Here is a 23233-nt window from a genome sequence, read left to right as displayed (position 1 = left end):
TTTTTGCCTTTTTTTTGCCAAGGTTTTTCTTACCCAGTTTATGAATATCAAGCACCATTTATGGTATCTTATTGCAATTTTTTTTTGGGGGGGGGGGGGGGGAGGGGGGGGATGGATGGAATATAGGAGCGTCCCTTTTGAAATAGGGTAGTAGCAGTTGCAGTAATGCTCGTTTTTTCCCCTATTTCTTAATTATTGTTTTAGATCGGTTAACTATACCATCATTCTATTTATGGAGTTTGTGTTTTTTACCTTACTTACACTGTGTCACTTTTCTGCTTTTAAGCCACCAATCTTCCAATCGGTTTTTGCTAGCTTCCACCTCAACTTCATTCACCCGGCCACTGGTATCTCTAAACCCCAGGGCCTCAGGAAGAGTGACTGTGCCTGCATAGGCTTCCAGATGGATACCATCACATTTGAGTACAAGATGGTTAATTATTTCTGTGGATTTACCACATACTGCACATATGTCATCTTCATGGTTAAATTTCTTTTTGTAGCTGTGTGTTCTAAGGCACTCTGATCCAGCTTCAAAAAGTAGGGCACCGCCTCTTTGCTCAGCTTTATTCAGTACCACCTGGTGGCATTAGTGCAGACTAGGTTTTCTTTCTTTTTTTTTTTTTTTTTTTGTCAGACTCAAAAGCTGATGACATGCTTACATTTACTGCTGTTTGAACTCTTATAGCAGTTTTTTCCGTCTCATGGCGTCAAATTTAAACATTTCAGGCTAAAAGTTATGTAGGACCTATTTTATGTTGGAACTTAATGCCAAGAAGAACTAGAGTGCCAACGGCACAATAAGCTATTTGCCAACTATTCTAAAGCTTTTATAAATTCATTCTTTACAGAAGCGAAAAAGATTTGCCACAAGCCATATTTAGAAGCTCACATCAAGCTTCATCCCATTCATGTGTGAATGTGCTATTTGACTCCAAAAGTCCCCCAAAGTATTTTTTTCTCTCGAAAATGAATCAACCATCTATAGATACTCATCAAGGGAATCCAATTGTGCAGTTTGGTGCAATGAAATTTGAAAAATTCAATAGCGCTTTATCTAAGATTGCACATTATGCAAGTATGCCTGCATATTATGATACTAAGGTCGCTGCACGCCTCCTTGCACTAACCTTTAGTTAGCGTTGTTGTTCTGGGTTCATGTATCAGCAGCTGATTTTTTTTTTTTTTTTCTATTTAGAGCACTACAAGTACTGCTGATTACACAAATGTAAGCACACTGGCTTGGTTTGTGTACAGTGAAACGAAATAGACAATGTAGTGGACGATCATCTCCTTGTGTTTACCCCAAAACATTGCCTGTTTTGGCCCGCTTTCAAGAGAGTGCAGTTTCAGCGTCGCCAAAAGCCAATGGATTGTTATGGCATTTGAAAGGTCACATTTTTTGTGCCCGAAACACTATTGGATTACTGGCTGCAGAATTGAAAATAAATATTTTGTTGTTTTGTGCTTGAGGCACATGTTGGAATGCCCCTTTATAGTAAAGTCACTGAGACCGGCAAAAACTTAACTATATCAGTTGGTGGTGATGACATGGTCCTAAAGAAGCCGTCTAGTAATTAAATGGCTACTTGCTGAACACGTCTTGTTGCAAAACGAAAAAAAAAAAAAGACTTTTTTTTTTGTTTTCATCTTGTGGAAGCCATTGGGAAAACAAAAAACAAAAATACACTGTTATTATTTTTTTTTTAAAGAAAAAAAGAATTTTGCCTCGCGATTTTAGGTAGCGCACGTGCAGTGATATCATTTCGTGAGAAGTCGTCGCCGTAGCCATACGCTCTTTACCATAACTGATTTGTATAAAAAAAATGTCTTTACTATAAAGGGGAAAAATGTACAGTTGTCTATGGAAGATGAACTGGGACTTCAGTTTCACTTTACTATATCCGAGTTTACTATAGCGGGTTTCTACAGTACATAGCTTTGTTTGCAGATGAACTTGGAAATGTCTTAGCACTGCATTCAGAAATGGGCAACAGCAGCAGTGCTACTTCATTCACTATTGGCAAGTGCACAGTGGGGAGCCTCTCCTGTTCACTACACTGTCACTTCTAATACACTGCAGTCTGGGCAAGCCATAGGATGGATGGTGAAGGAATGATGTTATGCAGCCAGCACAGGCGAGCTGAGAGCCCTGTTAGCCATTCCACTATATATACAATATACTCCATTTAAAGATGAGTTTTTTTATTGTGATAGCATTGCTGCGCCAGGTTTCGGCCCGGCGCGTCGTCCCGGGAAGGGCTACGTTTGACCTTGAACAGCCGAAAAGAAGAAGGAGAAGAACGCTCGGTCACCGGCAGCTAATGCTTTCGCTCCGCATTCGGTTTAGCAGCATTGAACTCTTCTCATTTATATGTGGGCTGGTAGCTTGCACTCTTGCGTCATACTCTTAAAGGATGAGCTTAAGTGCCCCCAATAATGTAGTACCTTACACTGATAGGGTGTGATAAGGGAATAATGTAGCAGGCAAAAGAAGCTTCCGCCGTTGCTATCGCAATTCAACTAGGGTTAACCAGAGTTCAACCACAACTAATTTTACCTCTCCCTAACTCCCTACGTTGTTTTCACATTATTATTGTTAGCAGTTTTTATTAATGCATGCTCTGGGCTTATATCGCCAAAGGAAAAAAAAACAATTTTCTTAATTGCAATGAATTTGCTTACCACCTTTCATAACTGAAAGCTTCTGTAGATGGCACCAGCTACACTGCACAGAGAGCAACTCGCCAGCAGGTGACCAGGTGCAACGTAATGCAGCTGAGTGACAAATTTTTGGATGCTCCGCCCTTGTTGCCTTCCTTTCATTCACAGAAAAAAATGCTATTGCGGAGTGTAGCAGGCCTCAAGAATCGGCAGTTTACCCTTCATCTCACTTTGTAAATACACAGGCCCTGGAAGGCAACATCCAGAAGGGCGAGTTCCTGTCGGCAACAGATGTCACCCTGAGGCAGGGGAGCACGGACAGACTTGCCACTCTGGAGACGACAGAGTTTTCGGCGGTGACGACTTCACCGGCAGCCGGTGACCTTCAACGTGCCCTGTCTGCTCTTAAGGCCACCATACAGGTGCGGAGAACAGCATTTCTTTACTTGCAGGCAAAAACTAAGAACACTGACAGAGAATGAGAAAGTTTCAGTTCTCAATTCTTGCAGAAACCTATGAAAGAAATCGACAAGAAAAGCTGCACAGATATGTTGGAGCCCAGAATTCAAAGGAATCCCATCTGGCAAAAGAAATTCTTACTGACTTGACAAAAACATACATTCGCAAAAGGTTGTACAATGATGCAGTGTGATCAAATCATGCGTACAGGCGCTGAAACATCGGTCGTCTCTTGCAGCTTTTGGTGAGTGTGTGTTTTTGTCAAGGTCACTGATATCTTGTTAGTTAAATATGTACAGAGCAAGAGAGGTACCATTTCCACAATAATGGCATTCCCTGTGTAAAGGCAGTTACAAATTGGTGCTGGTAACAGTGAAACAGAAGGCAGAATGCGCAACGTTAAAGGACTGTTATCATTCTTGTGTACCAGGAACCCCCCAAAACAGAACTATTCAGCCATCTTTTAAATAAGGCAAGGTCCTGGTTAGACTAGTCTCCATATTTCTATTCTTTGTCTTTTAAAGACAGCTTCGCCTAATGAAGCAATTACTTCCTTACAAGTGAGGTAATTGGACGAGCTCCACCATGAAAACGTCCATAGACTTTGGAATTGCCAGCTGGTGAATTTTGCCACTTAAATATCCTTGCAAACGTACGGCTCTGAAAGAAGAAATGAGAGTGTAGACGATGTAAGAGTCAACTAAAGCAGGTGCAAGGAATGCAAATAAATGCATCCTCCATGTGTAACATTTCAGCATTAACAGCACAAATATCCTATGCATGCATAATCGTAGGCTGTTGCTACACAACTGTACAGTAGCAGTTTCTGGCTACATATTGAATTGTGCATCTCGCAGCATAAAAAAAAAAAAAAATTCATTTATCGAGGGCTAGTGAAGTGAAGCTAGGCGGCAAAATAAGCAACAGTCTTACCACAAAAACTGTCACAAAGCTGTCACAAACTGATAAGGTTAGTACGCTCTTACTAGTCTATTCTAAGCGGTGGACATATCAACCAATAAATCAGTTTTGTGATAACCTTCGAATGTTATTGTTCCATAATATGACTCCGGGTGTTCACTTCAGTGTTGAGCACTTTAATTTGATATGCTTTGATAGCATTTGTGTGCAAAGCAAACTAGCAGGTTTTTCTAATAGTGGGCTGTCCCTAGCAGTGATTTTTCGGTCGTGGCAAATTTCGCATCCATCATGCTGCAAATAAGATAGCTTCTTTTGCCATGTAGTGAATGCATTGAACAATATTTTTCGAACCAGAGAGCAGGGCAGCAAGTCATTTTTATGCATTTACTTTGCCGCTGTATGCCACTATATGCCGCATTTTCAACTTCGAGAATAATGTGCACCTTTGAAATAAAAACTATTTCCACAATCATATTGACGTTGCTGTTTCCATCAATCACAGCACTCTGCTAATAATCAACAGCACAAAATTATGTATTCCCACCAACAAGCCCAATTCAAGGCTACAGCACTTTGCACCAAATTTCGCACATCTCTACAAAACATTAACTTCTGCTATTTAGCACAGGAAAACTAATAAATTGTTTTTCTTAGTACTTGAATGTGCTATATAAATTCAAATAAAAAAAATGACATGTCAAAGTGATTATATGGAGAATGACACTGTTCAGAAAGTACTGCTTTATTGTCAGGTGGCATTATTCCAGGAAGAAAAGGTTGTAATAGGTGCTCCATACAGGTGTCATTCTCGAGAGATGTCTTTATTGAAAGCTTGCGAGTGGCTAGGTATGTAGTATGAACACCTTGTGTCTTGAATTTCAATTAACAATGCACAGAAGGCTGTAGGGAGACCACTAAATTTATTGGTTCAGGGGCGAAATAACAGCCATGTAGTTTTATCCAGTGTCGCTATAACAAGGCAGACCTGTGTTCACATCACAGCACAACTATCAACATAGCAGTTTGTTGGGAACACTGCACCTAGACGGCTTGACAGATGCTCCTTTTATTTACTTACAATCTCGCGGTGTTTTGTGATTGGTATACAGAAGTCCCAAGTGTGATGTTTTCTTCGAAGACAGTTCATTGTTCAGGCTCTAACTGAAAGACATGTAGTTTTACCCTGTGTCACTTTAACGAGGCAGATCTGTGTCCATATCTGTCTTATACTTTGCAAGGTATTTGAATATTGCAGCGATAAGCAGCAAACAAGCAAGCACATTTTCCATGCTGTAGACATGCGAACTCACATTGGCAATATCCCCTCCCTAACCATAAATGTCGACTTAAGTTCCCTACACGGCTACATTGATTTGGATACAGCCGTGTTGCCATGTCAGTTTTCCCAGGACATGGGACTTTTCAAAGGCTGTCTGTAAGTATGCGTTGCCCAACTTTGTGTAATTGATGACACTTTATTTTCTTTTGTTCATGCTTATTCCTCTGCCTTCTTTCCAAATGTTACAAATGTTAGTGTTCGGATGGTTATCAAGTGGCAAAGGTGGCTGTACCTGCAAGCAATTTAGATTTCAGTGTGTGTGCATAGTGAACAGTACAGTGACTGTTTGTGCATGGTGACATTTTTGTGCAGGATCCACCAGGCTTCATAGCTGCTGCTTTAGCCAAACTCCAGGCCCCAGTGCACGTCATCAGTCCACGTCTCCCAACATCGCACTTCTCTCCTCTACTGCCTACAAAGCTTGCACCGGTTGTTACACCCACTGGCACTACCATGAGGATGGCTGCTGTTGCTTCAGGCACTCCAGTCAAGCCAAAGCGATCCGATATTTCAGATTCCGATGGACTTTTGCTGCCTAAGAGAAAGGTTCAAGTGGAGCCAGGTTCACCTGCAGAGGCCCTGTCGAAGCAGGTTCGATCACGAATAGCAATCTTGGAACGGTATGCTGCTTTGGAACCAATACCACTGCTGGCAACTCCACAGTCTACCAAGGCAAAAATGCCATTTCGCAGTCTTGGGACGCCAACTGTCAAAGGCTGCCCCATAGCCGACTCTGTAGAGGACAGCCCACAGATGGACCTTGACTAAGGGAAGTTTGTTCGTGTTTCACAAGTTCTTCGTGTATGGTGCTGTTGTGAATATGGAATGCCATTGAAGACTTCATGGTTACCATGGAGGAAATTTTTTGCTTCCTCTATGATGGTTGCCGACTCAGTGGCATGCAAATGGCTGCTGGTTTCATTCTGGCACTGCAGTTATGCGACATCCTGTCGACTCAATAAGCATCAAACGCGTGAATTTTGCGAGTGGTGCAAGTTGCCCTGTTGTTGTTTGTATATTTGACCACCATAGAGGGATCTTTGCAGTTTTCAGACAAAACAGGCTCTGACAGATGTAATTTCGAGGTTTTTTAAATAACAATACCACTATCAGAACAACAACTTGTTGCGCTTTGACAGACGCTTCTTTTAATTACTTACAATATCGCTGTGTTTTGTGGGCGGTACATAAAAGCCTTCTTAACTATGACGTTTTCTTCGATGACAGTTCATTGTTGATGCCTTGCCTACAGTTAAAGATTTATTAAGTTAATGCAGCATGCTAACCCCACACGAGAACGTTTGCACTCTGCGGTATTACCCGTAGACATACAAGTACTTGAGGGGGCCTTTTCGCCGAGAAGGGCATCATTTTCGCCCAAAAGGGTCGGACCAAACTTTCATTCCTGCAAAAGAACGTACGCGTGCAATTAACGGGCCAGCCGCACGCTTCTTGTGTCAGAGAGAAAATAAAGTTACCTCCGGGTTGTACAGACTCTTGATCAATGCCCTTTCTTGTCTGTTGCTGGACTTGTTCTGAAAAGGAAAGCGCAATAAAGCCGAACTATTCCTTTGATGTTGTCGGTCTGTCTTACTGTACTCATCGACGTGCAAATATGGGTGAATGACGATCGGGTAAAGTGCCGCAACCACTGCTGTCACGAACCCTCCAAGAATAAAGCCCATGTGCAATCCCTTTGGCGGTGGCTTCATTTCAACAAAACGAGCAGCTGACCCCGCGAACGCATGTAACTTTGTTAAAGTGCACTAAAACCTTGTTTAACGCGCTACATACGCGCCAAGGATCTACCAGGATCTACCATGGCGGAAGTAGATCTACCTTGTAGTACGCGCGGACGCGCTGCAAGCGCCGCGACGGCCGCGACTTTCTCCTAGCGGCTTTTCCGTTGCTCCAGTAAGAAAAAAGAAAAGCAATTGGGCCAAATTAAGCATTGACTGGGTGGGTCCCCACTTGGCTGCTTTCCTATCTGAATATTATTTTGACTGTTCGAAGAACCGAAAGGAGGCGGACTACTTTTTGTGCTTTTATTTATTTTTTATTCCACCGTAAAGGAAAGCGCCCCTTGAGGATGTTGTGTCAACTAAAGTGCGTGAACGGCGAGTAGGGAAGTTTCTGCGAATGAATCGTTGATTAATTGAAGACAAAAACACGCGTGTTGAGGGATAAATTTTGACCCTGCTCTTCGTGAACCTCTTCTCGCAGTCAAAATGATTCCGTGCTGAAAAAAAAAAAAAGAAAAGAAACCGCCGTTGCAGCGAGCAGCCAAGCCGAGCTACGCGCCCCAAGAGAAGGTAAGCGCATTGCGATGCACCCGTGGAGTGTGGCATATTGTTTGTATCGGATTTGTCGTTTCTTCAAGGCTGGGAAACGGTTTCTGAATTTTTTGTCGTCATGTAAATAGTCTTAAGTATCTCTTGTATCGCCATAGTTTGCTGCGAAGACGACTCGCTGTTCTACGATCGGCGTACGAGCATCCCAAGTTATCGTTCGATGTGCGCAGCGCAGCACGCCCATTGAATTTATCGTGCGGTGGCTATCGGTACTCCCGGTATTGCTTTTCTTTCTGTCGTTCGATTGCGTTATGGAGTGACAATTCAGGGACCTGTGGTTCAGGGGCGACGACACTTTTGTGGCTTATAACGAGCAATAGGCCTAGGATTTCGAGACGAAGGGGTGAGCGGATATAAGGGCTCCGTGGTGCGTGATAAACAAATGCACGTTTGAGATCCACAGTAGCCTGTCTGTTGTAAACCGGTTAACTTCGGCGTGACGCTGGGAAGCTTGCGTAAGAGTAAGCTGTTGGCGACGCTGTTAGTTGTGGGAGGTTGAATAAGAAGTCCGCTTGCAGAAGTCCTTTTTTTGTCAACTGTGATTCGAGCACAGTGCCCAGATAGGTGAATTAGCAGAATAAATATTCCTATTCAGGCCTTAGCTACGCAGATCGGGTCGGGCATGCGAACGCTGTCCTGACTGACTTAAAACTTCTGGGCATCGCATTTGTGAAACTAGATTATCTCGCCGGACAGGAAGCATTTGCTGTGCCTGTAGCGCACACGTCACGTAACCAGCAATGTTCACTGTCTTTCTTTCAGGCATTATGGGCCAAACGCTTTCCGAGCCTGTGACGGCGAAAGAAACGTCGAGTTGCATGAACGACCAAGTGAAAGTTGGAGCATCATGCATGCAGGGATGGCGTATCAGTATCCTTTACCGTTATGGTTTCATGCTTACCTACGAGTTGTCAATTCTCTCTGTTGTTCCCAGTGGCCTTGCATCATCGCATCTCTGTCTCGCTCATTGCTGACTCCCTTTAGTGTAATTAGGACCTTTTTATTAAGTGGCAAAAAATTGGTTGACTGATTTGGGTAGACTTCAACTGTAGGGTCTGACATAGTCAAGAAGGAAAAAAATAAATACTGTTGCACTTTCACTCGCCAAATTTTAGACCTGCATTTGTTTTCGTTTTGTTTGTTTTGCTGTGATTTTTGTTACAGATGAAAATAAAGATCAATTAAGCTTTGTATTTCTTTTTTTTGTGCAGTTAGTACTGCAGAACTGTGAACCTAAAATGCAGGGGTACCTCTTGGAACATCAAGGTATACTCTCATTAGCATTTGAGCAGCAACATATGTAACACTGTTACGCTGTTCACTGATGCTCATTGTGTTCTTGTGGAAGCCTTTACTTGTCGCTAACCAGACATGGAAGATGCTCATACACACCTTTTGAGTCTGTCTGAGGATAAAGACGCTGCATTTTTTGCTGTATACGATGGTCATGGAGGAGCAAAGGTGGCACAGTATGCTGGGAGCCACGTTCATCGCAAGATTGTCTCTCATCCATCATATCGTAAGCCAAGTTTTAAATTTGCATGGTATTTAAAATTTTGTTGGACCCAAGCACACTGAAAATTCGTTTCCTTGTATGCTAAAACGTTTTCTCTCCTATGTGGCCATCTTGTATATGTTGAAAGTTCTGCATGGAAAACCATGCTTTAAAGTCAGTTTTGCACTCTAAAACATGTTGCTCATGCAGCCTGACTTGCATGACAGTTGAGACTTATCGAAGCCAGCGTTTACAGCGGTATGGGCCAAGATTGCCATTTTCTGGAAAGCAGAAAGAGTAAACCCACTTTTGCTCTCTATATGGGCTCTGCCCTCTTTTTTTTTCCTAGTGCACTCGGCTAGTTCAGCTTGCTTTCCTGGGTTGTAATCCTTATGACAACAGTGATGGTCAATTTCTGCTGTATGGTTTGCTTAAGTAGTGATGCTGGATTCATTACTGTCTGGAGTATTTCTCACAGTACAGAACTTGAACTTATATGCAGTATGTATGCTATGTTTCATACTTGTAGGGAACACTGTAACGCATGGCTGTTGTGGTTCGAGATATGCTGCCGCTGAAAGCCAGCAAGATTGCCCAGCATCAGGCACATGTGCAGAAAGAGTTAACCAACTATATTTTCGTGCATATGTCATTGCTGTTTATTTTCTGTAGCTGTCTGCAGCAGCGCTTCGTGAAGCACAGTGACCGTGTACTACCACGTTCCCTCTCAGTATGACAGGATAAAAGAGTATCGAAAGATTCAAAGTGCAAAGGTATGCCATAAGATGGAAAGCTGGGCATGTTGAATTGGATTCACAGGGGAAGTAATGTGAAGAATAGGGACAACTTGAAGAAGTACTTTGTACAGGAAGAACCTGCAGAAATCGAATGAAGCTATCGTATCGCTGCTGAATGCAGAAAACTCTCATAATTTAGCATTCAGGGAACCAGAAAGCATGTCCGAATTAAATGATAGCTCGATTATCGTATCTTGAGTATCTATTTAACTATCCTAGTTCATGATCTTAATTAGTTAAACAGTGTATTTTTTGCTTTTGTAACACTTGTCTTATACCATGCTTAACCCCTCAGTTCTGCTGATGCTCAGGGGATTTTGTATGCATTCATACTGAGGACTGCTACATTCTTTCCTCCTTAGGTGCATTTTATATTACTGTGCTTTGTATTACTGTTCTGTAATTTTCTGACTCAGAATGATGTTTTTTTGGTATGCAGAAAGGGGAGATGTGGTTGATGCCATAAAAAAGGGCTTTTTAGAAGTGGACTCGGACATGCTTAAAGGTAAGATGCTGCTGTCCTGTTCATTGTTGATGCCTGTCATAGAACGTTTGTAATCTGAGGTGTTGGTATCGCAGCAGCTTCTGAACTCGTCCATGTTTTTTTGTAGCTCTTTGTAGTGCTTTTACTTGGGATCAAAGAATTGATCATGTTTCCAGAGAGAAGATTCTTGTATAATAAAGCAATAAAAAAATGGATATAACTGTAATTGTCTTCAAAAATACTCGCATACACCATTATTAAAAGGTCCCCCCCCCCCCCCCCCCCCCCCAGTGTTTTCGGAGTGAGGTCATAGGTGTTGTAATCCAGCACTTTTCTCAGACATGTCACCCTTTTCCTATAAATTTGCCCTGTTCCAAAGTGCAAGCCAAGTAAAACCTCTCTCTCTGAAGTTATGTCATCAAAGTGACATGATGTCATGCCCATTTGCATTAAAATAGCACTGCTTTAATTTTCATCTGGTTGGGCTCTTTTACAGATGAGACCATGAAGGATGAGCTGGCAGGCACCACGGCTGTTGTGGTGCTCCTAAAAGGTGGGCGCATCTACTGCGGCAATGTTGGGGACTCGCGGGCCATTGCGTCTGTCGGCGGGCACGTGCAACAGCTCTCTTTCGACCACAAGCCGAGCAACGAATTGGAGACCCGACGCATCATTGCAGCGGGAGGATGGGTGGAGTTCAACCGTGTGAATGGTTTGTATTCCACGCCTTTTTCCTTTTCTTTTTTCTGTTCTAGTGCATTAGCTGAGCTACTTCGCTAGCAGAGAGCAAGAATTAATTTTCGTAACTATTTGCATTATTGCAAATGCATGCAAATGGCCAGATAACATCCCAGGAAAACGACGTTCGCTGAGATTTTCCGTTGAGACTCAGCGAAAAACCATCTGACGCTCGCATCTGCTGAGCCATGCGCAGAAATGGGATGCATTACCAGAGGAATTTTCATCAATGATTTTAACATATCTCACGCTTTTTAGTCTAAAAAGTAGAGTACTAGCGTACCTGTACTTCCCTTGACAGAATTGCTGAATAGTGAGGTGACAGTAACAGAACACTGAAAGCATGCTACTTTGTTGCTGAGTTCCGTTGGTTCGTACGGGTGTGCTAAAAATAATGACAGGCAATGGTGGTATCATGTGATTCATCATTGCCAAAGAACATCACTTCATTCAGTTGCCCCTTGAGCACAAATCAAATCAATCCCGTCATGGTGGTGCAGTGGTTAGGGCGCTCGACTGCTATATCAAAGGATGCGGGATGGAATCCTGGCAGCGACGGCTACTTTTCGATGGAGGCCAAAAGTGAGGTGCCCGTGTGCTGTGCAATGTCGGTGCATGCTAAAGAACCCCAGGGGGTTGAAATTTCCAGAGCCCTCCACTGCGGTGTTTCTTATAGCCAGAGTCGCTTTGGAACGTTGAACCTCGCGAACCACCAACAAGCACCAGCAAATTGAATCGGACAGTTTTGAAATTTTTTCAGATAAGAACAAGTGAAATTACAGATGAAATCTGCAAACTGTGGTCGAAAAAGAGCAAATATTTTATTGGATGTGTGCAAATGACAAATTTTTGGGTGCAAGACAAGTATGATTGGGAAAATTGGGTGCAAGTAGAATATTTTTGAATCATTAAGAAATTAGAACAGATAGCTGGAGATAAAGAGAAGCATTTTTTTTTTTCCACAAAGAACTATTCAAGTGGACAGGTTTTCACCCATAAGATAATGGTTCACATGAAGGGAAAGGCGCAGTATCTATCACACTTGTTTCTGTAGACACCTGAACTATGCCACCCATGATCAGCACAATGTTATAATTTTAAAGACCATATCAGTGCATGTTAAAGAACCTCAGGTGGTTGAAATTTCCAGAGGCTGCCACTACAGCATCTCTCATAGCCTGAGTTGCTTTGGGGCATTCAACCCTATAAACCAAACCAAACCATGATTGTGAGGCCTACCAGGCTGTAAATAAGAAAACAAATCACGCCTTGCTTACAATTATAGGATAATGGTTGCCATCCGTCAAAGAAATTAGAATCTCAGTTTCACTTATTGTTCACATGAAAAAGAGAGCTTACGGAACATTGCCGAGAAGCATTGTAAGGTGCATTCCTCCTTTTTTGAATGGTATCACTAGTTGATTTAACAGCCAGGTAAGGAACTGGTAAAACGCAACAAGACTGCTCGTGAAACGGACTAGGAGCAGCAACCTGAGCGGCATTGTTAGCGACACCATCTTTTCCATGCTCACTTGCAGCAGGCTATTGGTTGTGAAATTCTGCCTGAAACGCAGTGTTCATGATGACATGTGACCCACTTAAGCCCTCGCATATCAGTTTTTTCTGGCTACAAGCCTCGTGGTGGGCTTCAACCACGCAAACGCTGTCACGAAGGTGCAAAATGAAACCATACCGTTAGGCGTCCGAGCACATGCAGTTCACTGTACACGGTGCAGTTGTGCGGATTCGGATTGAGCCTGACACTTCCGTCATATATGTTTTTCTTGTACACTATGACGGTTTTACAAAAATTTATCATTATCATCAGCACCAGCCTGACTACACCCACTGTAGGGCAAAGACCTCTCCCATATCCAATAAGAATGTCATGAAAATTGAAAATGATCAAAGCAGTCGCTGCGTAGCAACTGCAGCAGCACACGTGGCAGCAACTTTGACCTCTTACACCGTCCTCCACAAGCTGAGTTGCCTCCGTGCATGTATGTACGATGATCTAAGATGGGATGGTCGGTGCCAGTCAGGCTCACAACTGCATCATTGCGAGACACGCTGACATGGCACATAGTGCTACACATCATTTTTTTGCACAGAGTCGGTGTATTACCGTGCTAGCTTTTGCTGCATGCTGGCAGTTGTTTTTTTGAAAAGTGACTGTTAAATCATGTGACAAGTGTAAGATACTGTCGTTTGGAAATGTCGCAACATTTTGCTGCCAATTTAGGTCAACTGGAAATTCATAGTTTAACATGCAGGAGGTTTGCAAGCTGCGCTTTCTTTATTTGAACTATTCATGAAAAGTATGGTGCAAATCGAATAGCAAATACTAATAAAAAAAGTATTCAGAATTTAAAATATTCTCAAACCCATACTGATGACCCATCATTCTCCTGAAAAATTGAGTTTGTGTGGCACCATAGGTGTTGATGATTTTCTTGTGAATGGGCAGTGTGTGCACACAAACTGCAGAGTTGGGCAGATAAGAGACCAGTCTAGTTGTCCCTTGACAATGTTTCGTTTGCAAACAGGGAGACGTCTGCGTGATCTCAGAATTTTTCTCATTAGGTAACCTGGCTCTCTCACGGGCCCTTGGAGATTTCGTCTTCAAGAAGAATGAAAAAAAGTCTGCAGAAGAGCAGATCGTGACCGGTAAGATTTGCTGTTTCTTTGTATAAACTTTTTATCTGTTCAATGTTTGACAAACCTTTCGCTTAAGTAAGTAGTAGAGGGAACACATTGTTGTTTTGCGTTCCATTTTGTAGCTGTTTCTAAGCATGCTGTACCTTCTGTATTCCTAGCTTATCCGGATGTGGTCGTGAAGGATCTGACACCCGACCACGAGTTTCTCCTTTTGGCCTGCGATGGAATTTGGGATGTGCTTTCTAATGAAGAAGTGGTGGAATTTGTGCGTGCTCGGATAGCTGCCAAGATGGAACCGGAACAGGTGAGATACATATATATGTTTTACAATGCCTTCTCTGATTTTTAGGGAAAAGGTAGGGAAGAAGACAATAGCTAGCTGCGGTTGACACTAATACAATGGTCTGCCAGCAGGCTGACTGCCTTTCTTGCACCCTGCCAGCCCCTCTATCCTACCCAAAGTAGTGCCAATATTAGATCTTGCCGACACCCCGCTCACCCCAGTGCTTCCTTCTCACACTGTCGTGTCATCCCAGCCTCCTCTGCTCCCCCATTGGCTGACTGTGATCACATGGGAGTGCATATTTTATATTTTTACAGACCGAGGGAGCGTCCCCATGCTTTTTTTTTTTCTCCTTCCACATACTAATCGCCATTCTTCTGATGCTTTTGCAACTTGAATTGTGATGCTGTGCCTTTGGTTGTCGCAGACATAAAGGTGAAAACAAGCGTCCTTTTTTTTTTCTCTTTCCTATTATATCCGGTTACCGCAACGCAGCATGAAGAAATGCTTGACTGCACAGGAATGGCCGAACTAAGACGGCATGAATTTGTTAAATAAATGTGATACATTTCTATTCTGCATTCCATTACCTGTTCTGCTGAACTGGCTTACGCCAGGCAATGACTCTTTTGTGTGCATGTCAGTACGGGTTGCAGGCTTTTTTGCGCAGGTTAGATTAGACCTTTTTAGAGTGCTCTTGCCTTATTTTATTGAAGCCATCCGTACCTTGCTGTCAAAATGCCCGTGCTGGTGAGTAGCTTGTAACAGTATAGCAACCTTTTTTGGGGGGTTGCCATGTTTCAAAATCTACCAAATTTTAGTGCATTGTGCCTGTAGTAACGAAACCTCCACGATTCTGCCTGTTCAGACTTTGCTCCATTCTTGCACACGTGAAAATTATGAAGAACTCGCCCCCTTTACGGTAAAGTCACTCTAACTGGTGAAAATCCTTGCTATATCAGGGTCTTTACTATAGCAGTTGTTGGTGAAAACATGGCTCTGAAGGTTCTGTCGGGTAATTATATGGCGCTATTTACAAAGCACGTCTTATTGGTTTATGAAAGAAACACTCCAAAATACTTTCCATTCTTCTCTTGTCTCATGATGCGAATTTTTTGTGCTTGGCTGTGATTTTTCGTTTTTGTGTTGTGGAAGAGCTGCTTTAGCATGAACACAATGTGGCCATGAATGCAACATGAGTTTGACTTCACGTAAAAACCGAAGCTTTGCATGAACATGGTGCCTTCTTTTGCTGTTTGTCATTTAAGAGGCATTAGTTGACAAATTCGTGCGACGCAGTCAAGTGCACAAAATTGCACACACCGTGTCTCGATTTCTTGCTGCCACTGTCTTATGCTTCGCTGCCCACCGCTCTGCCCAGTGCTGCAAACTTCTGGTCGTTTGTTCCCTTTGCCATTTTTTTTTGTGCGCTTTTACTCTCTTTTACTTTCACAAGACGCGCCGCCGTCTTTCTACGCTTGTAGCTACCTTTACTTTTTTTTGTTGCGAAAGCAACACTATGCCAGCCAGCTCAGCTCGTTGCGTATGCTCGTATGCCGTAGCCACAAATGGCCCTGCCAACTTGGTTCTCTCGTTTCACGTGGGACGGTTATGTCAGAATCAGCCTGCCAGGACCCTTGTATTCACGTTACCCCTATAGGCCACTAAGGTACGTTCATACGGCTTGGCTAAAGCGGGGCTTTATATGTGGGCTGGTTGCCTACGCTATCGCGTCATATTCTTAAAAAAGGAGCTTAAGTGTCTACCATATTTAGATGCAATAAACGCCTTTACTACCACCACTTAAATCGTTACGTTTGATGTAACGCTTGGTCGCCTGCAGCCAAAGCTTTTGCTCCACACTCGGTTCAGCAGCGTCGAACCCGTAACTTTTCTTCCTACGTGCCTCATGCGGCTTGGAGCCTTGAGGGCGTAAAGCTGGTTTCTTCTCAGAGCCACTGAGCTTGGTAGTAAAGTCAGGTGAAAAAAAAAATGTTTTATTGTTATATGTATATATTTGAAAACAATTTTGCCTCGTGTGGGGATACACACGAATCCCCTGTCTAATTTTAATGGCCGCGCATAATTATCACGCGAGCTTTTGCACGTGCTGTTAGGGAGGATGGTGAGAGGAGAGCGCACCGGCCACCCCCACTGCCTCCCAGTCTCCCGCAGCTATGCTACCACAGCTTTCCCTTTTTCCTCCTGGCATAGCTAGGAGGCCTCCTCTCCACAGTTCTGAGAGAAGCATGCCTCCCGCGATTCTCTCATTTTTCGGCGGGTTATCGCACACGCGCGCAGTTCAGACTTTCTGCCAGGGAGACCGCCGCCCTCACCTGAATTGCCTGGTCATCGTATACACTTAACCGCTGTGGGCCGTGAGCCCAAAACCACGCCAGGTGAGAACACTCCTCTCAGCTTTTCGAGTGTGCTTCCCTCTTTCAGTGGTTTATATTTCACTCCCGTACGCGAGCACGACGTTCGCTTGCTGTAGGGGAGACAGCTTCAGTCAAGGGGCGCCGTACTGCTCTGTGCTAGCGCCCTCCGTGGAGACCTTGGCAAAACCTCCACGCAGCGCTGCCATGTCGTTTGCTCCGCGCTGCATTTGACCGCCTTTTTACTTATGCGTGCTCGGTTGTTGCTCTCTTGCTCCTGCCGCGTTCAGGCCATCGTCTCGTTCCGAGCAAAAGGGGAAAAAAAAAAAAAAAAGAAAGGTTATGGGGGTTGGGGGTTATTCTCTCAAGAATGCGCCACGGGAGGCTAGATGCTACAGTCGCCTTCTAGCCCCTACATGCAGCCCTAACAGACAGAGCTGTGACCCCCAACCTGCAGTGTGAGAAGTTGCTACTGTGACGTGTTCGGACCAGAGGGGACAAATACCGAGTTACATACTCGAACAGAGTTTATTATGCTCGAGTACACAGCAAGGGAAACAGCACTCAAATACAACCGCCATAGCGAGCGAACGTCCCGCTCGCGTACGAGGGTGAAATAAACACCTAATGGGGAAGCACATGCAAGGAGGTGAGAGAAAGAGTATGCTCACCTGGTGCGGCTTCATTCTCACTGCCCGCTGCGGTAAGTGCGTGCGACACTGGCCGAAGAGGGTGAAGGTGGCGGTCTCTCTGGTGGAAATCATGAAACGCGAGCGTGCGCGCTCAACCACCGAAAAGCTCCGAGTGAGTTGCGACAGATGCGCTACTCGACTCTAATCGGGAATGGAGGTCTCCCGGTTACGCTAGGAGGAAAAAGGGAAGCCTGTGGCAGCGTCTCTGCAGGAGACTGGGAGGCAGTGGGGGGTGGCCAGTGCGAACTCTCCTCCGCCAACCTCTCTAACAGTGCGCATAATCTTGTGTGTTAATTACGCGCGGCCGTTAGGGGGCAGGGGATTGTGAATCCCCGCAAGGTACACTGTTTAAATTGCGCCACACTTTTTGTACAACTTGTGTGGTAAATGGTAACGGGGTGGTAGTCGGCCCTTTTTGTTAAAGTATCTCGCACCACTGTTTGTCCCTGACAGTGCCGCAGCTGCCATCGCAGAACCGAGTCACCCTCTAACAACAGGTGTCAATCGTATTCTCATACCCGATCCTGCTTCCGGCGGAGCTCAAATACTGCGCACTCGTTGTAGATAACCGAATTAAGGATTGCACTGAGTAGCTGTAGAACTAAGAAGACAAAGGTTTCCCTGGAGAACTGTCCCCACCTGCATCCAAGTCGTCAAGCATTTCCTCACTGTTCGTCTCGTGGGGAAAAAAAACTGCCACAAAAATGCATGCCTCGGGTTATGATCAATGACCCAGGTCATTAGAGAGCACTCAGCGCCCCAGCAGCGAACTAACTTTCCTTGGCCACAGTTGGCATGAGCCAAAGGGTAAGGTGGTATGCTTTGTGCCAACATGTCCAAAGCGCGTCAAACACAGGCATCACAGCGCTGGTAGCATCCTGTGTAGTTGTCACTGTGCTGAAGCGAATCGGTCATTATGGGTGGCAAAGTTTAGTTTTGTTCACGATGTTGGGGGGTTGCCTAAAGCGTCTGTCCTCAAAAAGTTAAATGGGTCCCTTTCAAGTGAGCAGCCACAAAGGAAAGGGAAGCTTCCTAACTGACGCCCTTGGCACTCGTCGCTGTGTACAAGCGTATCAGTGATTCTCCACGAGAAAGCTGCCCTCTTCATTCTCTGAACAGCAGGGACAACGATATCAGGGCTTCCGCAGTATTCTTTACTCTCCTACACCTTAACAACACGAAAGGTGCCGCCTCGGGTCCTTCAAACTACCTGTCGCTTGCTTCTTACCTTCGAGTAGAGAATCCACATTCATGATTTTTTTTGTGTGGGTCAAGGTCTGCCAACAAGTGCTCTTTGAAAACAGTGTTTGCGGCGTTTTTCCGGACGTGAAGCGACGCATAGTTACGACAGTCTATCGGTTAACCATAATTTCTCGCTTTCAAAAGCACCGATAAAAAACACATTTTCAACCAGCCTCTTTGTCAGTCAGCCGAGGAATCGAACGCAAAAATGAGATTATACTGCACAGAGTGCTTTGTTCATTTAGTTGTCCTTTTTTCTGTATTTGAAGTCTTTTGCATTTAATTCGCATCGAGCAAGAATTGTTAGCTCATGAAATCGTTTCTGCATAACTGATCTTGCAGAAATACAAGCTGCATCTGCAACAGTTTTGCGTATTTAGCAGCTCTTAATCTTGTAGCCCATTAGCTGGCCTGGAGAAGAGCAGCTCGCCAGCAAGCTGCAGCACCACCAATTGATGTACCCAAACAAATTTCAGGGAGGCCCATCAAAATGGGCATTCACGATGCTAGAAATACCTTTTAGCACTCTATGCGCTTGTTTTCTTTGAGGGGCTTCAGGTGCTTATGTGTGGGAGTGCCATCTAGAAGCAGCCAGTAAAGCTGAGCCACTCCCATATGTTGCCGTTATCTTCTGAAAAGCAATTTTGCTTATTTCACTTCTTAAATTCTTAAATAAATAAAAGGGACTGCCTGTGAAGAATTCTTTGCTGTCATGTCATAGCTAACACTGAACCTACAAGTTTATTTATATATATATATATATATATATATATATATATATATATATATATATATATACATGGACTTCCTGCAGAGTTTTGCAACTGTTAACATAAAACAGCTCTGAGACATGACCAGACGATTGTGTCAAACCTGTGATGTCTGGCTTTATTTATTGCATCTTTGTTTGTATTTAATGTTTTTCAGATTTGTGAAGAACTGATGACCCGTTGCTTGGCACCTGATTGCCAAATGGGGGGCCTAGGCTGTGACAACATGACAGTGGTGCTGGTCTGCTTGCTCAATGGTGCCCCATACGAAGAGCTGGCGCGTCGCTGTGCTCGGCCACCGCTGCCCTGTCCCCCGTCGCCACCCGCAAGCCCCCGCGAAGGCTACCACTTTGATCACGAAGTCACTGCACCGGTTGCAAACGAGCTTCAAATGGACGCACACAGGCAGGGAGACACAGCTGAAGAGAGCAAGCAGCTGTCACAGGAGCAGATGACAACCCCCGAGGAACAGACGACACCCGTGCCTCCATCGCCACCTACTCCACCTTCATCTTCTGCACCCCTCAGGGAGAGTGGTGGTGAGATGGCGGTCGCGTGATGCGTAGTGGTACCCACTGTGGAACACTTAGGAAAGTTGTCCTCTTTGCGCTTCACTTTTTTTTTTTCTCCCTTCCCTTCTTAATTCTCCAGCTTGTGCCTGAAAGGGGTAGTGTGTGTGCTGTGCACATGTATCAAACTGTGTGGACAGGATGGAATGACAGCAGGCAAGGCTGGCTTTTACTGCTGTTCTAGCAGCCATTTGCAAAGAAAAGTAAAAGCTAGCTATGTGGTACTATGCCATGCACAGCATTTCACCCCTTTTTGTCGCTGCTGTTAACTTTTTTTTTTTTTGCTTATCTCACTCTCTCTCTCTTGTGCAAAGTGAGGGCTGGAGGACATCACCACAGGCTTAACAAGCTGTGCAACACGAGTGTCTCATTCGTGTTGCATTCATTGCCTTCTTTTTTGAAGTCATCAACAGCAAGCTGTGGCAGCAGAGACGAAATTGCTGATCAAGTCGTCTGGTGTACGTCCACCGTTCTACCTTTTTAAAGGGATACCACACAGCAAAGCCACAGTCCTTCATGGATTGAAGCAAACGCACCCAGGTCTGCACGGGTAGCCATGCTTTGTCCATCATTGCCTAGGCAGTGGTCACAGTGAGCACTTGTGACAACAGCTCAAAACCTGCTCTGCTCTGTGCTGTGGCGGCTTTGCAGCTGTTTGGGATTGAAGGCATTCGTTTCATCACACACTCAGCGGTGGCAAGGCCAGCAACCTTGGGTACATTTTTTTTTTCTGCCAGCATGACCAGCGGATGCTCTTAGTGAACTCTGAAGCATGAGAGAGGAAGTGCGATTAAATTTCAACCTGGAGCTGCTGCTGCATGGTGCCAGCATATTTCATTGTTGTTTGTTATTGTTGTTCAGTAGCAGGCACCATATGTTTAAAGAGCAGTCTCTGATATAGGCCTGAACATTATTTTTTGCCATCGTGTTCCTCGTGTAATGTAGATAAAAGTACATCAGCTTGGTCCAAGTGTGCCTGTTGTTCTGTTACCTGGAGACAGAAAAAAAGTATACATACCTGTATATAAGCACATGTTTTATATGAGCGAGCAACAGTGTTACTCAATGCAGTCAGTTGTAAATATCCTGAGACTCCCAGAATTGGTTATACGTTTTTCCTCCCTTTCTTCTTTGGGATTCTTAAGCACTCGAAGGCCTCATTTTATGCAGAGTGAAAAATGAGCTGTCTTAGCTAATGTTCCTTCGACAAATCAGTATCTTTACTTGTCGGATATAAAACTAGTTTACTTCACTTCATTCGATACTTTTCTTGAATTGAGTGCTATTTGATGAGGCCTGTGCAGTCGATGGGGTTATTTCCTATACGAGGTGCCTACTTTTTATTTACTAATAGAAAACCTCTCACTTGCTTTTGTGGTGTTCTGTCTTTTATGAGTCTTCATAGGCATACTAATAAAAAAAAATGTGACTGAATAACCGTGTTTTATCCTGATGCCTACAACATGCTATGGCACGTTCACACATTTAAGAAGAAACATTGATGACAACTCCATTGTTTGTAAAGTTCAGTTTTGTCTCTTGTGGCTGTGTCGACATTTGTTGGGAGCAAATTACATTTGCCAAAAAATTAAGTCGGGTTTTTCATGAAAACACTTTGGAATTTTGGTTTTTAGCGAGTTAAATTTACGAAGTAATAATTTATTCGATTTCTCCTAATCGGTGGGTAATGATTAGGTTTATGTTTTAGGTTGCTTTCAAGAAAGTATTCCATAAATTGGCATTTCTATCATCATTGCCCTCAGTGGTGTGCAACGGTAAGGTTTTGGACAAGAAACATTTTTTCATGTGAGCTGGTCATTGATGTTTTACACGCCCTTATTAACTGCGCATTTCAGTTTCCATCCGAGACTTGTCTGGTCTCTGGAGGTATCTTAGCTGAGAGAATGTTCGCTCAACGTCGCAGCTGCCATTAGCACAACAATGTCAACACTGCATTTGCTAGCATGGGGTAGTGCACAGTTGGGTCGTTCCAATAGTCCATCACTTCAACAGTTTCATTTGTGGGGCTTTCTTTCGGCAACTACTGGCTAAACTCGTGAAGCGAGCCTACACGGTCCGTCACGGAAATGGAGAGGTCGGTAGTCATCAAACGACCAACTCGGCAGCCGCTAATTCTGGAATGGATATAGTAAGGCACTCAGTTTCCGCTTTCTAAAATGGTTTTCTTTGTCCGAGACGTTAGATTTCAGAGTGCAGCCCCACTACTTAGTGGAGGTTCTCGCGCAAAACTCTTCACTAGTTTTTACTACTGTGGCGCTGCTCTTGGGTAACGTGGTCAAAACACCTTTTGGACAATCTTTACCAATCATCGTGGTAAACTCGTTGACACTCTGCTTGTAGCTTTACGTTTATGAGGTGTACGAAGCTTGGCTCCATGTTTTCCGCTTTCAAGCGTTTTCTGGACATCTAAAAATGCCTCGAGTGCATCTCTCATTAGGACTGCTTTCACATTAAGAGCCTCTTTATCAGAAAGTATCACTTGAATAACTTCTGCTTTGGTGCTTTCAATTGAGCTTTCAAGTTCCGTGGGCAGGTTGTTCCAGAAACAGTTTTACCCGATTTTTTAGGAACTTGTTCGAGGTGCAAAAACCGGGTAAAATGGGTTTTACCCAAAAGCAAACAACCCTACTTGTATTGTTTCTGGCTTCTTATAGATTTAGAAGCCCATTAGAATTAATCAGAATATCTGATTTAAACTTCCTGAAAATCCTTTGTGTGGCACTCCAGTGCCTATGTAACAATTCTTAAACCATCTTGTCATTTCGCTCCAGCCAAGGGCAAAAGGTGGAAAATTAAAAATTGGAACAAATGCTAAAAGAATTATGTTATACCAGCCTAGTAATTTTTAATGTACTCATCCTCCTGCTCAACTGATATATTGGCCAATTTCAATTAGTCTTCTGTGTTTCACTGCACTAGAGGAAGATTTCAAGAACCTAGCCAACCATTGGCGCCATCAAAAATACAAAATTGATTATGGCTTAAGCTTGGCTAAGCAAGCCGGGTGTGGCGTGGTTGGTTAAGGGGGGAAGCTACCTTTGAATACCAACTTTGTTGTTTCTTGAGATAATTGAATGAAATTTTCAGGGTAGACTCATGGCACAGCCATTTGAATAACTGCAAAGTTTCATGGAGCTGCGCACATTGGTACTCAAATTAGAGAAGTATATCAGAATGGTTCACATGGGTTCCTTGTTCCATGCGTGGTGAACTTGCAAAATGTGTTGGCATTATGAAATTCATTATGAAGGTTCCTGAATAGGTACCACAGGGCAAGACAGAGCCCTTTTTTTTTCATTTCCCTGCCGAAAACTTTCAGCAGTGCATTGAAGTTAGTGCCACTAATTGGACTTGCATTAGCCTAATTTTGATTGT

At 43.8% G+C, this 23233-nt stretch overlaps 3 protein-coding genes across 7 annotated transcripts in view; 2 read left to right on the top strand and 1 right to left on the bottom strand.

Annotated features, from left to right (window-relative positions):
* Positions 1 to 7647, top strand: part of LOC146191040 (uncharacterized) — a 34073-nt gene extending 26426 nt beyond the window's left edge. For both annotated transcript variants that reach the window (XM_084601469.1, XM_084601468.1), the window contains 2 exons: positions 2910 to 3086; positions 5696 to 7647. In XM_084601469.1, coding sequence (XP_084457595.1) covers positions 2910 to 3086; positions 5696 to 6151 — 633 coding nt within the window. In that variant the 3' untranslated portion in view covers positions 6152 to 7647. The remainder of the gene's footprint in view (positions 1 to 2909; positions 3087 to 5695) is intronic.
* LOC146191041 (small integral membrane protein 20-like) lies at positions 6506 to 7215 on the bottom strand. The gene is made up of 3 exons (XM_084601475.1): positions 6978 to 7215; positions 6862 to 6918; positions 6506 to 6788 (listed from the first exon to the last, which is right to left on the bottom strand). The coding sequence occupies exons 1-3, from the start codon at positions 7093 to 7095 to the stop codon at positions 6751 to 6753; spliced, it is 213 nt and encodes a 70-aa protein (XP_084457601.1). The 5' UTR covers positions 7096 to 7215; the 3' UTR covers positions 6506 to 6750.
* LOC146191039 (putative protein phosphatase 2C T23F11.1) lies at positions 7485 to 21274 on the top strand. Of its 4 annotated transcripts, none has more exons than XM_084601472.1 (8): positions 7485 to 7695; positions 8497 to 8604; positions 9104 to 9253; positions 10466 to 10531; positions 11007 to 11222; positions 13832 to 13915; positions 14065 to 14210; positions 19426 to 21274. In XM_084601472.1, the coding sequence occupies exons 2-8, from the start codon at positions 8502 to 8504 to the stop codon at positions 19825 to 19827; spliced, it is 1167 nt and encodes a 388-aa protein (XP_084457598.1). In that variant the 5' UTR covers positions 7485 to 7695; positions 8497 to 8501; the 3' UTR covers positions 19828 to 21274. The 4 variants fall into 4 exon arrangements, with proteins under 4 accessions (XP_084457598.1, XP_084457597.1, XP_084457599.1 ...); XM_084601471.1 differs by lacking the exon at positions 7485 to 7695 and adding an exon at positions 7701 to 7797; XM_084601473.1 differs by lacking the exon at positions 7485 to 7695 and adding an exon at positions 7804 to 7952.
* The last annotated feature ends 1959 nt before the right edge of the window (positions 21275 to 23233 follow it).

This window comes from Amblyomma maculatum, chromosome 4 (genome assembly GCF_055883805.1).
Source record: "Amblyomma maculatum isolate TAMU_Amacu chromosome 4, ASM5588380v1, whole genome shotgun sequence".
NCBI classification, from domain to species: domain Eukaryota; kingdom Metazoa; phylum Arthropoda; class Arachnida; order Ixodida; family Ixodidae; genus Amblyomma; species Amblyomma maculatum.
This window is presented reverse-complemented; position numbering and strand designations above follow the sequence as displayed.